At 42.6% G+C, this 15487-nt stretch overlaps 1 protein-coding gene across 1 annotated transcript; it reads right to left on the reverse strand.

Moving 5' to 3' along the window:
* Positions 1-570: 570 nt before the first annotated feature.
* slc6a4a (solute carrier family 6 member 4a) lies at positions 571-14882 on the reverse strand. Its single transcript, XM_085371599.1, has 14 exons — positions 14732-14882; positions 11956-12871; positions 10659-10793; positions 9979-10201; positions 8716-8854; positions 5383-5517; positions 5125-5228; positions 4759-4886; positions 4497-4609; positions 3294-3425; positions 2784-2883; positions 2473-2573; positions 2103-2270; positions 571-1160 (listed from the first exon to the last, which is right to left on the reverse strand). Exons 2-14 carry the CDS (start codon positions 12425-12427, stop codon positions 1086-1088), a joined length of 2025 nt encoding a protein of 674 aa, XP_085227725.1. The 5' UTR covers positions 12428-12871; positions 14732-14882; the 3' UTR covers positions 571-1085.
* Positions 14883-15487: the final 605 nt, after the last annotated feature.

Consider the following 15487-nt stretch of genomic DNA (forward strand, 5'->3'; position numbering starts at 1 on the left):
ACAGGCACACAGATTTTTTGGTAGAAAGTAAATGGCAGTAACGCTGACTTTCAGACTGTGATACTGGTGATGGTATTAGCTCTGATTCATATTTGGCTTCTCTTACTGACAGTTGCGCAGTATGACGGCAGAGCGCAGAGCGTGAGTGTAATTAAACAAAGACCATCGGCACTGAGTCTGGTAATGTGTGGTGAAAGATGCAACGACAGTACTGCTACATTGTAAAATAAACTTGTGTTATATTGCAGTTACAAGAATGAATACAAGTGGTTACTTTCCACTGGTTATTATAACAGTCTCTCTTTTACATGACCACACACAGTCACAAATGTACACATCCATACCACTACCAGACAGTGTTTCACAGTGTAGGAACCTCATTGCAGATCTGTCCTTCCGCCAAGATGCCACCAAATAAACACAGGCTGACAGTTAACACAACAAAACCACGACAATATTGAAACGGCTTTAGAAACAAGAACAGAACAGATATCATATATTTGGCTTCAGTAACAGATGTAAAAGATACCTGAATTTTGCTACATATTAGAATGCATAACTTAACAGCATTAAATAAAAATAAAACCATTAACAGTCAGAGCAGAGTGGACTGTAATGTATTTATCTGGCCTTCGCTGACTGAGTTCATTGTACAGTATCTCCTGTTTGGGTTCATGTTTTACTGTCTACATCAAAGAAATTGTGTCATACTTATCACTTATTATATAAAATTACTGTTAGAGCTGGGTGACCTGAAGAAAAACCTGGTCACTGAGTGACTCTGGTGACCCCTTTTAGGTGGGACAGAAATGAGAAGGTGACCACAGAGATTCTGCAAAACTGAGAAGAAAAAACAAAAAACCGCACAAGGATCCGATCTGAACCAAGCTAGACATATCAACTAACGCCTGGCTTCATCTAACTCCGTTCAAATTTCTACATCTTGGTTGGAACGAGTGTAGGAGATGCACGAAAAGAGGCAAAGACGGTGAAAGGTAGCCCCCTTGTCCTGTAGTTTTGCAGTATGTCCAGAAGAGGGCACTCCAGGTAGGTAGAGTTGCACCTTTCTTTTGGTCAGGGTTTGGTCAGACTGCATTTGTGACAATAAAATCTCTGTGGCTGTCCCCACTGGGCACTGGAGTGATGCTTTTTAACAGACGCTGTGGATAAAGAGTAAAAAAGAGACAGAGAAGAAAAAAGACATATATGACATAGTGACATATAGAGTAAACAGAGCAGTTTTAGTAGTGACAATGGTATCATTATTAGTTACCCTGCCAAAAAAAACATCAAGAAGTATCTATTGGTAAAATATACACTGCTTGAATTAAGATCTTAAAAAGAGCATATTTGTCATATTGTTTTGTTCTGAAACAATGTAGAAGAACACAAAACACCTTCGATTACTGATAAAACACAGCCACCTGTTTTGTCACGTTTCACTTACACGCTCGCCATCTCCGTTCACATGTACACAAAAACATGACTTGTGATTGTCGATCTGTGTCGGTGTCATTGTGCGCTCTGGCAGCAGAGTCAATACAGGGCGACAGGCACAGAAGGTCTGTCTAGCGGCCTCTTTGATGTCCTCCTCCCTTCTGTCAACCCCTCACACAGGGTTTAACAAGATTTTAATATCAGTGATGACGATAACGATGCAGACTTTTGCATTCGCTCTGCATTCACAATGCATAATGTGCATTACAAGGTGTTATGCAAAACACCTGGTATGTGTCTGGTGAACACAATTTGATGACTGATTTGTTTTTTGATGCTGCAGCGCTGCTGACGGACGGCGTCCGGTCACCTTTCAGTTACAGCAACGTGACAGGCTACACATCCGCTGCAGGGTGTGTGTGTGCGCGCGTGTTTGGTCGCCTATTCTATTTGCTTTTTTTCTTGCTAATCTCTGGCCCGGGCCTCCACCTTGTTCCTTTGATCTCCAGTCATGTGTTCACAGGAGAGAGTAAAACCTGGCAGCGCATGGAAAAGAAAAGGGCCAGAAGCAATCCTTTGTTGTTCCAGAAATATCAGTTGGTCAGGAGAGGAGATGGGATAGATGGAGAAAAACAGAGTTAGGAGAGAATTCAGAAATTCTGCACCTGTTTGAATGTGCCCTTAGCATTGAGCAGGTAGTAGACCATGTAGGCGGGCACACAGATGAATGACGACACCCCGATGCAGTAGCCCAGGACAGTGGTCCATGGTGGGTATTGGTACTCAAACAACCTGACCTCTGGAGGGAAGGCCAAGAAGCTGATGATGATGAACTGAGAAAGGGAACAAATCAGAGATCAGACATAATAAAAGAATGAAATATAAAAGGTAAATCTGACCACCGGGCATGTCAGCTAAAAAGCAAATGACAGCTGCTAAAACTATTTTACCTGCAAGGGCTTACTCTTCAAACTGCTAATTCCAGCAACTAATACAACTTAGTGTAAGTGTGCAAATGCTGTGCATGACACTGACCAGCAGAAAGCAGGGGCAGATGGCCACCCAGCAGACCCTCCAGAAACAACCCGGGTAAAAACCAAGCATGACCTGCACGTCATTACAGAAACGGTTGGTGCCTGCAGAACGCACACAGACACACGAAACACCTCAGAGCCAAATATCAACAGCGAACATTTGTCTCATTTCTTCTATGTGAACTGACAAGGCAGCTGTGCCACAAATGACGCTCAGAACTATACTTTACACTGTATTTTTATCACTTATTCACACTGCGATTCTCATTAAAGTCACAAATTTCCACCATCGCCACAAAAATCACCACTCACCGTAGAACCAGGACACCGCAATGACTTCCAGCAGCACCACAGTGATGACTGCAGGGCCCGTAGCGTACTCCTCAAACAGCTTCACTACGTACGCTCCTCCCTGAGACACGGCACGGACGAACAGGAGGAGAGTTATTTCGGAAACATTTTCTATGAATGACTTATGCAACTTGTGAAACAGTGTTCGTCTGCCAAGCCTAAGACAATGAGTGTTTAATTGAGCAGAAATCTGTGGTGGTCACTGTCTTACTTTAATGAGGGCTGGAGATACATGGATTACTGAGGCTGCTCTAATCTGATTTTCAGCAGATTGGTAACTGCGACACAATACGCTGCATAAAAACAGAGCAGCAAAATTCAAGCTTATTTTACCAGTGTGAGCAAGTTTTTATAATCTTATGATATATACTGAGTGAATTTGGGAAATTATGGAGACTGAATAATGACATCTTTTGTTGGTAACTTGCATTCTCTTTTGACAGTAATGTGATTATTCCCAAATATACTTACATATGTAAGTGTAGAGAGAGCTCCAAGGTAACACACACACACGAGGCCAAAGACGAACCACTCTCGTCTCTTAACCAGCAAATGAGGGAACTCATCTAGCATAGCTGTGATTACTCCTTCCAAGCCTGCAAACTGGGGTCAAAAAGAAAAACATCAAGATGAGGAAAATAAGGTCAGGTGTGTTTATTTGACCATGTTTTCAATACCTTTGTAAAGCACATTCTGACGGGTTTTATCTTAAAAAGCACTATATAAATAAACTTACTTACTAAGATGGGGCAGAAGGAAAAGAAAGTTAGGGCAGCTATATGTCATGTATGTGAAAATTTCACATCTGTGTTATGTGCTGTTTGTCTCATCTTGCAAATGCTGCAAAGATACACAGCTTTGCTTCTGGACTTGGTGTTGAACTGCTCCAACTCGAGGTCATGTACACCGACATATTTTGCAGTAATATCCTCAGTCATAAAATCAAACAGCATAGCATCCCCGTTGAAGGTTCTACAGTGATTATCAGCTCGTGATAAGAGCTTACGGATCTCTCCACCTGGCTGCCTCCGAGCAGATAAACAAAGGTTTATGGAGACGAGACCATCACACAATAGTGATATGAAACTCCTATCACTTTGTTTTCACTGAATGTTATTCAAAATTGAACACAGAGGACAAATAATGCCCAGTGCGTTGAAGGAGAAATGAGCACAACTGTGAAATCACAGTCAAAGAAAAAGAGGCATTCCCTTTTATAAGAAGACAAATATGAAACATCCCCAAGAACTGGGAGTTAGGCAACAAGTGAATATTTTAGATTAAATAGTAAATGGCCTGTATTTGTATAGCGCTTTAATAGTCCCTAAAGACCTCAAAGCGCTTTACACAACCAGTCATCCACCCATCCAATCACACACTGGTGATGGTAAGCTACATTGTAGCCACAGCCACCCTGGGGCGCACTGACAGAGGCAGAGCTGCCGGACACTGGCGCCACCGGGCCCTCTGACCACCATGAGTAAGCAAACGGGTGAAGTGTCTTGCCCAAGAACACAATGACCGAGACTGTCCAAGCCGGGGCTCGAACCGGCAACTTTCCGATTATAAGGTGACCTCCCAACTCTTGAGCCACGATCGCCCCTAAATGCGAGGAGCAAACCTTAAAGAATGTTGACTGACTTTAATACTAAAATGAGTCATCGGAAAACTAACCGTGCTATCCAGACCCAACATGATGATCATGAGGAAGAAGATGATGGCAAAGAAGGTGGCAGCAGGCATGTTTGCTATGGCTTCTGCATAAATGATGAACAACAGACTGGGACCTAGAGAAAAAAAGTGAGACCTGGTATTTATATGCCATCCAAACTTCCACCAACAAACATCGGAGATTCAGTCGTTTATTCTGAATAAATTTCCAACAACTTCAGTTTGGAGAAAGAACTTCTTGCAGTGTGTTGGTGCGGGGCCCGACCTGCATCCTTTGCCACAGCGTCCACATTCTGTTGCCTCATCTCAGCCATGTAGCCCAGCACAGTAAAGATGACAAAGCCAGACAGAAAGCTCGTCAGACAGTTAACCGAGCTGGTGACCAACGCATCTCTGATAGAGGAAACAAGTGTTTAGCAGAAAGATGACAAAGTTAAAGCGCCTACGCAAAGGATTTAACCTTCTGGTAATTTCATCAATAAAGATATGTCAATATTCATGGTGACATATGTTAAATAAAGGATTTGAGAGATGAAACATTTCTGCTGAACTTCAGTAAACACAGAGTAGCATTTTGACATTAAGCAAACAGACGTCACTGATTTATGAACTCATTAACAAAAGTTTTTACTTGTAGCAGTTGTTGTGAAACGGGTTGTAGCTGGCAAAGGCAAGGAGCACGCCAAATCCTGGACCCAGAGAGAAGAAGATCTGAGCTGCTGCATCAATCCAGACCTTTGAGAGAGTGAGAGGTAAAGTGATGACAAATAATGATGGGAGTGAAGGACACGCGTTTAGAAATGATTGAGGAATAAGAGAAAGAGGGCAGGATCTGAGCTCGCTACATATGTTGATGATGGACCTTGTCACACTGAACCAACAGACTCACAGTAGTGGAAAGCAGCTTCTCCCAGTCAGGTTTGAGATAGAAGACGACACCCCTCCAGGCCCCGGGCAGGGTGGCCCCACGGATGAGCAAGATCAGGAGGACCAAATAGGGAAAGGTAGCAGTCACCCAAACTACCTAATACAGAAAGCAAAGAACCTTTTTTACTCTAATTTTAATAAACCTTTATATGCTTAAAAAAGTGTTTCTGTGGTCCACTCTGCGTTCACTGACTATGTTACTGTACAATAGATAGCATTAGACAGCATTAGACACACTGCTGACAGCAGCGGACGAGTGAGCTACAGCTGACAGCAGCTAGCGGGCCAGCTGCTGCTGACCAGGATCCCCGGGGTTTGACTCGCTAGATCGCTAGTGACCGCTGGTTGCCGCTAGGGCCTGCACCTTCAGGCAATATTCAGTGTCCTGTCGATCGGATCTGATGCTATGCTCTTTGGGCAGCTGTCACCCTTCCTGGCCATTGCAGGGGCTTTGCACCTGGCCCTGTTTTGCCCTAGAATGAAGTCCTGGAGGACATGCTAGCAGCAAACTAAACCGCTTAGACTCATGACTAGTGGTTATAGGCTGTGTGACATCTGCACTGGAGATGATTATTATCTGGTTTTCAACCTAACCCTGGGCTTCTGGCTGTATGTGAAACACCAGCAGATTAGACACCAGCATAGAGTGCTTCCTAAGATGGATATGTTCAGAATCTGGGCCCCTTCAACTGGTGCTGATATAATGTTGTTTCTGTGACTTGGCTATCCAAAGCTATACTGGATAAAGACGTAGCAGTTGACCGTTCCAGAAAAGGCACCTAAGCAATTAAAATCTTGACCTTAACTATTAATCTGTTCTATCACTCCATGATAGTTGTTGGCTGCTATCGGCTTCCATCTGCTTACCCCAGCACGTAACCTTCTCTGGTTCAACTTTTATCTGAATTGAATTTAAATGAAATCATTCTGGTAGGTGATTTTAATTGGGGCTGGCTTTCTTCTGTTTCTGTTTATTTTAAGGCACACTGCTTGTTTTTAAGTCTAATTCCATTTATTCAAAGCCCCATGCACCTTAATTCCAAATCCCCAGATAAATCTTCTCTTATAGACCCTTTATTTATACAATGTGCCACAGAAGTTTTCCACATTGGCAGTTTTTGCCAAGGACCTGAGTGATCACTGCATAGCTGGTGCTGGGAGAAACACCAAAAGCAAGCGTTTCTTCACGATTTATTCAGTTTTAACTGGGGTCGTATTACAATGACTGACATTGGAAATTTAGCTTGGAAATATTTCCAAGAGAGTTTTATCTATTTTGTGGACAAACATGCCCCTTTTGCCAGGTCAGGCCCTGGTTCAATTCGGAACTGGCTGGCCTCCTACATGAGAGAAAGCAGGCCTGGGCAGCTGCGAGAAAATCCGGATCCGATGATGATTGGCTATGTTTTTGTCAGCTGCGTAATCAGTTTACTGCCTCCATCAGGAAGCGTACTTTCTGACTTTAACCACTGACAGTATAAACGACCCTAGGAGGTTTTGGCAAACTATAAAGTCTCTCCCTGCCAGCTCTCATTCCTCAGAGCTACCTCTTCACTTAATTATTGACTTCATTCCTGTGTCAGACAAAACTGAAATGCTCAATTTTTTAAACAAACACTTTGTTGCTTCTTGTTCTTTGTTTAGCACAGTATCTGATGGTAAACCTCCTGCATACAACTTTGCTAGCAGATCGGTTACTAACACTCTTTTCTTTACACCTTTCATGGTAGAAAAGGTATGTAAGGCTTTGAAGAGCCGCGGCACAAAAAATTGGCCGGTCCTGACAGTCTTTGTCCCTTCTTCTTGTGCGTGGCAGCAAATATCATAGCTGAGCCAAGAACTACTGTGCAGCTCTTTTTATTGATCTATCAAAGGCTTTCGACACTGATGACCATGGTATTTTAGGTCAGAGATTACTGGAAATAAGCCTTTCAGTCCAAGCATTTGACTGGTTCTCCAATTATCTTTTGGACCGTAAGCAGTGTGTGCAGCTCAATCTTCCAGTTTTTTTAAATGTCACTAATGGAGTGCCGCAGGGTTCTGTCCGGGGGCCTATATTATTTACTATTTATGTCAACCGTGTTGCACAGAATCTAGATGCATCTGTTCGTTTTTATGCAGATGATACAATTATTTATTGCTGTGCTCGTACCATTGACATGGTTTTCAAACAATTACATCTAGCTTTTGATAGTATTCAGTCTCAGCTGGGTCAGCTCAGACTTAGTCATGTTGTTCTCAAACAGAAAGAGGGTGCCGGCAGTACTTCATTCTCTATCTGCTCAAGCCATTTCTATTGAAACTGTGGCCTCATACAAATACCTAGCTAGTGTGATTGATGAAAATCTTTTCTTCAAGCCACACATTGACCATCTATTAAAGAAACTGAGGTTCTTTTTCAGAAACAGATCATGTTTCTCTTTCATGGCAAGGAAAAGGCTTGTTGCTGCCACTTTTTTACCCTTCCTGGATTATGGTGGCATAATTTATATGAATGCCTCTGCTCACTCTTCATCTTTTGGATTCTGTCTATCATGGAGCACTAAGATTTATGACTGATTGTAAACCTTTAAAACACCACTGTACTGGTCCTCATTGGTCTTACGCAAGGATGTTCATTGGTATCATTTTATCTATGAATCTATTTCTAGTTTACTGCCCTATCAGAGTACATGTTACGTAAACAGTTTAGACTGGGGTCTCCGGACATCACATTCACCGTTCCATCAGTTCGTACAGAGCTTGCGAAGAAGGCATTCTCCTTTTCTGTCCCGTCTTCATGCAATACATTGCAGAAGGATTTGAAGTTCTCTCAATTGATTTCACTTTCAGATTTCAAACTTGTTTTTAATATGACTGTGCACATTAGACATATTTAGCTTCTTTTTTAAAATATTATTGTTGCAATTTTAACATGTTTGTCTGGAGCAGGTCTCTCTTGTAAATGAGACACTGGGTCTTAATGGGACTACCTGTATAAGTAAAGGTTAAATAAAAAATAAAAATGTAGGATTTACAGTATAAATCTATTTCTACCAGTCTGTTTTACTCCTTTATCTGAACATAAGGGCACGAACTTTATGTCTAAAAATGGTCTTATATTGCCTTAGCTAGGTTCTGATATTCATTCCTTTCTAATCAACTTTTCCACACTCGATGATGAATATAATGAGGGTAAAGAGAGGACAGGATAACTGCTGTTTTTTTTCCTCTGTCCATATGTCTCCATCTATCAATCCATCCATCTGCTCTAACTGACACCCCCCATCAGCCATGCAGGCACCCCTTCAGCTACCTTTCCAGACGTCTTGACTCCTTTCCAGATGCTGAAGTAAACAATGGTGAAGATGAAGAGCAGACATAAAGCCAGTTGCCAGCTGATAGAGCCCAACTCGTGCAGACCTGGGGAGAGATGGACCTGCAACACCTGCCGGCTGGAAGGAGAAAACAAGAAAGGGCGTTTGTGTTGAAAGTTGAGGTTGAATGAAATGCAAAGAGGAGAGACAAGGAAGACATTTTATGCAGATGAATCGACACGAGAGGACAGGAGCTAAAAAGTAACTGAGTAGAGGTGAAGAAGTGTAGGAAGTGGAAGAGGAGGAGAGCAAGCAGGAAGGGAAGGGCATATTATGCAGAAGTAATGGATAAAAGACAAAAACAATATGGGATTGGAGACAAGGGAATGTTGGAACATTAAGGAAAGCAGAGGAAAAGGAAAGAGCACGGAAAGAAGGAAATGTGATATGAGCGGACCAGCGAGAAAAGAAAGAAAACCATCAGTACGTAAGACAAGACTATTACTATTCAAAAGGGTTTAGACAAACTTTATCGCAACTTTCTTAAAAGCTAAAAAAAGAAGAAGTCAGAAACAAACTGTAAGGTCAGTGTGTGGGCACAGGTTAAGCACCAGGAGCTCAAATGAAAAAACTGAGACATGAATTGTGCTAAAAAACAGGAAATTCTGGCGCCAGACTGAGTTGTGGAATCTGTTACTTTTAAACCTGCGTTAGGAAAAGTCAACTCTGCGTCAACCCTGAATCTGTCTCAGCAGTCGGACGCTGTGCTGATAAGACTGAGCCCGTTGACTGCACAGACCCAGAACAGTCAAGAATAACAGGGACATTGTTTTTCAAAAGACCCTGACTTAATCGCTGCAAAAACAGCACATTAAAACCTGGTTAACTCTTGGAGGACTTATATTTTATTACTGGCTAATACCAAGCATTACTTTTCTCTGATACTTTATATTTTCCCATAATCCAGTACTTAAAAAACTCTCTCACCTGCTCCTAAAGGAGCGGTTCATACTTCTGTATTACTTATGCACTCATAAAGAATCTCCAATCAGTCATTCGTACTCCGAAATACTAATGAAGTCTCCCTGCACTGTTTTCACCACCAGTAAGGGAAGTGGGTTTTTAGGGGATGATGGTGGGGAATCTGTCCCACACACCAGAACCAACCCTGGAATTGAAGTCATCCTCCCTTTCTTCACCTGACGTCTCCCTCCTGCGTAGAGCTCCCCCTATGCCACTACATCTGACTTACATGCACTTACGTATAGAACTCCTCGGCAGGGGACGTAGAGGTGTTGGACCAGGACACGTTGTGGTCTGAGGACATGTAGCGGTTACAGTTGGCTGTATTCCAGGGGTTGGTGCAGGTGGACCAAGGCAAAGTGGGCCGGAAAGATGACAGTAGGTAGTACAAGGCCCAGGCCATGATGGTGTTGTAGTAGAAGGCTACGTAGAGGGCTATGATACAGATGGCAAAGCCTATCCCTGGGTGAGTTGAAGCAAATAAATACATAAGTAACACCAGATCACTCACTGCTTACATCACTCACAGACATCAGTGGGTTATTTTTTCAAGCTAATTCAGGTTCCCTTTGGGTGAGTGTGTGACATTTCCAAACAACGACAGTTTACATACTATCAAATTTCTGAGCATCTGGCATTTGGCATTAAAATGTGACAATTTCCATAACAGAGAGTCAGAACATCTCACTAGAGGTACAGGAAACTAGGGATGCTCTTCAAGGGTGGGGGGGCAGGGAGGTTAAATGAGCTGTCTCTTGGACTTGGATGATTTGAAACTCCTTCTTCGTCTTTTTTTTTGTTTTCCTACCTCTAACTTTTCTGTCCCTCTAAAGTTATCTTCTTCCACGTTTCGTCCAAGCTGTTGCTTTTGACTTTCTCCCTATAATCGGTTCTCTCTCTGTACACCCCTCGCTGTTACCTTTGAAGATGGGACAGATGTGTTTCCAGATGGAGATGCAGCCACTGCGATGAAACTGACCGAGCGCTAGCTCCATGTAAAACAGAGGCACCCCTCCGAACACTGCCATCAACAGGTAGGGCAGCAAAAAGGCACCTGGACAGAGACGTTGGAGAAATTTGGGAGGGAGAATAAATGCGTGACAATGAACACATGTTGTGGGAAAACAGTAAGAAGCCAACTACACTCAAGAGAAACTGAGCTCTTTCACACACCATTTAAGAACACTGTAAAAATCCTAACAGGTGCCAAAGCTTATTATTTATATAGCTCAATCTATTCAAAAACAACACTGCTGTATTTATTATGCTTTCTGGAGTTATTTTTGCTAAAATCCTATCATAAAGGATCTCGACGTTGATGTTGGCTTTGTTCTAAAATATGAAAGTAATAAAATTAAAGGCCTAACACAGATGAGCAGAAGAACATCAGGACGGCAGCCAGATCTCCGACTCTTCGGCTTTTGCGGGGTGTTTGATAACACATCGCTCTTTCCTTCTTGCTATCTGATTGTAAACTTATTTCCATGTGCACGTGTTGCATTTGTGTGTGTGGACGGGACGGTGCTTGTGCCTCTTTGTGAGATGAAAGCAAAGATAAGGGCTGATTGAGCAGCTGCCTGCGAGACAGGTTATTAAGCAAGGAGAAAGACACTGAAAAAAAACACAATTAATACTGTTGCCTCTATCAAGTGTGTCCCGAGTCTTCATCTCTGCCTCGCTCTGTGAGGCACACACACTCACACACAGAACACAGGAAATTGCAAAGGCTTTATTATTGCAAATTCAATAAAAAGAGGTTGTGTTTGCCGCCAGGATCGGCTAGAGAAAGAGCAGGGCAGACACAAGCGTGGACTTTGTGAAGACATACCTTTTTGTACCTCCGATTGCGCAAGAAATAAGCTACATCAAAGCATTTATCCATACACAACTTTGTTAATTGGGGCACTCCTTGTAAGCTATTAAAGCATTTATTGGGAAGTACCACAAATCATCCTAATCTAACTCAGTCTTTAATAACGGCAAAGCTCGAGAGCAGTCGACCGACTTCAGCTGTCACATATAAAACACATAATGTGAATTACAGAATACACAGCAGTGAGTATGAAAGAGCCTTTTCTTCTGTCTAATCCTTCAAATCCTGTTTGCTTTAGCTTGGGATCTGACGTGTCATCTCTCTCTCCATTCCACCACACTTTATGTCTCATTCTTCCCCCTTCGACACGTTTCTCCCCTCCAAACATGTTTTGCTTCCTCACCTCCTCCGTTTTGGTAGCAGATGTATGGGAAGCGCCAGACATTTCCCAGGTCCACGGCGTAGCCAATCACAGACAGAAGGAAGTCCATCTTCTTGCTCCAGGTTTCTCTGGGCCTGTCCAAGCTTGTTTGCTGGACCATCAGAGTCCTTAGGCCTCCCAGAGGTGCTGAGGATCCAGTACCGCCTCCGGGTCCTGAGGCTGTACCCGCAGCGCAAGCTGCAGTTCCTGGGCTCTCCCTGGGGCTCTGAGGGGTGGATGTTGTGAAGCCATTGGACACCTGCTGGCCAGAGCCAGATGTCATGCTCTTGGGACCTCTGTCTGCAAGCCCATCAGCAAGCATAAGTCTGCCATTTTCACGCTGTGTCCCATCATCTTCTCCCCCCATGTCCTCTCTCTCCTTGTCCCTCTCTCCCTCATTCTCCCCTTTGTCCATTGTCAGCATGCTCGTCATCATCATATCTTTTGTCTCCATTGGATTGTGTTGATATTCGTGTTGGCAAGGTAGTTAGGGGTGGAGAGAGGTTCTCAGTGACAATGAAGGGAATGTGGTGCTGCTCTCTGATATGGTGCCCATTAGTGGAAAAGAAGCATTAGGAGAGGGGTGTAGTGAGAGTTTGGGACAAGACTGGGGAAGACTGTCCTTCTCATGCAGGTAAAGGAGATAAGGAACGGGAAATGAAAGCTAAAAGAAGAGAAAGGGGCCAGATTGAGGGGGTGTGTATGTGGGGAGAGGACTGAAATGTGTAAGGGTCTGTTGAGCAAGAGGGAATAAGAGCGGGCTGCAGGACAGAGAGAGGAGGGTATACGAGAGGAGAGAGATGTGTTTGAACAGGATGTGGCTAGCAGAAAAGTTACAAGAATCTTGGATCTATTCCACAAACAGCTCGTCCTCTGAGGCCCACAGTGATGGTGCAAACTGCAACACACAGAGGGGAAACACACGGGTAAATCACAGGATAAGAGCTGATCTTTTTTTAATTACTTTGCAGTAAACCTAAATAAAAACAGAGCAGTCCTCAGGGCAGTTTGCTTTTTCTGGATGAGACAATAAAAATGAAAATGGCTGTAAAAAAAAAAAACCCCAAAACAAAACAGGACAGAGTCTTGTTTTACATGATAATGAATAAGAGGATAAATCCTAGGAACAGAGGAAACTGAGGGGTTTCTGCTGCGACATGTCGATTCACTTACCGGAGCCTTCTACTTCTGTTTCTCATTTTACGCTATCAGTTGCATAACGTGTTTTGATGCTTATCTGACCAAAGTAAACTGGGAAGAAATTAGAGAATCTAAATACCAGCGCCAGCAGCACATTTGAAGGCAGAAAATGCACACAAAAAAAGGGGGAAGAAAAAAAAGAAAAACAAAAGAGCATCTGTGGACATGCGCTAGAAAAGATGCTCTCTAATTTTCATAGCAACAACAAACACTGGGCAAAGCTCAACAGGTTGTTCTTTGGTTGCTGTGGCGCTGAAATATGTTTAGCAGTTTTACAAGAAAATAAAGGTTAAGCTGAAAAACAAGACTTGCGCAGCATGAGAACCAACTTTTTATCTTTTTTCGAATGCAAATTCTATTTTTTTTAATTTACTCATGAAAAACAGAACTCGGGCAAATAAAACTAAACATGTAATTCAATCTCAAGGCGCAAACAGTTCTATGAATTCATCATAAACCACATCATAAAGCTCACATTTCCTAAAGCTGTTTTTTTTGTTCTTTTTTTTGTTTTGCAATAGAAATTAAATTCCGATTCGAATAATCCAAGATGCTTTCACATGAGCGATGGGTCAAACTATGACATCTGTTCAAAAGTGGATTCGTTTGTTTATAGTGTTAGCCCAATTAGTAATGAACTGTAAAATGTGGGAAGACACAATTTACATGGAATGCCATTACCTTAATGAACAACGAGTGTCCAGCAGTTGTACACGGCACGACATTCATTCCTCACCGACATCTGACTACCACACAACAAAGGACGCCGTCAACTACATGGACTCGAGCACAAAAAGAAACAATGGATCGCTTCCTCTCCACTCAAACTTTTTTCTTCTCCTCTTGCAAACCACACTTTTAATTTCTAGCGAAAAAGCCCCAAATTTTTTCATCACAATAACTTCCATGTGAATCCTCACCAGTGTTAAAGAAGTAGTGCGTGTTGCTCGATTTAAAAAAACGTGATGGAAAATCTGTTTTTGACCTACCATGACATCAAAGACGTGAGAATAAAATGAGACAAAAAAAATAAAAAATTCTCCTCAGCTACACTTACCTCATAAAGACAACAAAATGTATCAGCTGTCACACAATCTCACAATAAGTGAAGGAAAACAATGGGAAAGGTCTCAATATAATGCTATTGTCTGGACTCTATGTGCAGACAAACTTCATCACCAGGGAATCCCCCCCCCAAAAAAAACAAATAATAATGAAAAATACATGAAGACCCATTGTTAAAGACAAATCAACACTACAGACTGATACAGTGGTGCAAACTTTAAATTCACTGATCTCAACAGGAAATTATTTAATCTCTTGCCGTCATTTTTAATAAAGAAAGAGACGGTAAGATGACAACATCAAGATTTCAGCAACGATAGACTGAAAGAATACGAGATGTGAGAAAAATACTAATGAGACATTATAAAACAACCCAAATTAAAACCAAAAACACTCTCTGCAGCAATCTTACTAACTTTTGAAGTAAAAGCACTACAAATCAAACCAAAAATCTAAAGTTGTAGGTTGTACTCAACCCGCATGCATACGTTACCTTTAGAGACAACAGAAGAGGTCAAGAAGAACATGTGGCGCTTGAATCGTATGTGAAGAGCGGCAGCAAGAACCTCTACCCAAAACTTAAAGAATCCCGTGGAATGGCAAAAACTTGCTAGAGAAACAGCGTGCCCTAGCACATCAGGACACCGCGTTTGCCCATTGAGCTCTCAAACCTCTCTCATTTTTCTCTCTCTCTTTCTCTCTCCCTCCCTTGTTGTCCCTCTCTCTCACTCACTCCACAACCAACCACACTTCCACACACACACACACACACACACACACACTTCCACACATGCCTGGTTCAGAGAAGCACAGCCGTGCAGATGTATGCACAGATGGATACATGGATGCATGCAATCAGACAGAAGATAATAAAGAATCATTAGGCGAGCACAGACCTGCACATCACAGTATCAAGTTTTTGCTTTGATACACCGATAGTACAAACAGAAATGATGAACTGGAGCACAGATCCAACATGGTATGGTCATGGCAGAACTGTCATTAAAGCACAAACACAGCCACACTGTGCAGACAGGGGAAGTCCTACCCTCGAGTAGTTCTTCTGGCATTGTGGGGCTCTGTGTCAGGGTACGTCTTACTTGCAAACACACACACACACACACACACACACACACACACACACACACACACACACCACCACCACCACCACCACCACCAACATACTACACTGGTAAAGCACTGCTGTGCTGCAGTGCTTTTACTCCCCCTCTTTCCACTTTTACTTTTA

Source organism: Diplotaxodon limnothrissa, linkage group LG14 (genome assembly GCF_057381915.1).
Source record: "Diplotaxodon limnothrissa isolate DT_005_m linkage group LG14, D_limnothrissa_male_GT1.1, whole genome shotgun sequence".
Classification (NCBI taxonomy): domain Eukaryota; kingdom Metazoa; phylum Chordata; class Actinopteri; order Cichliformes; family Cichlidae; genus Diplotaxodon; species Diplotaxodon limnothrissa.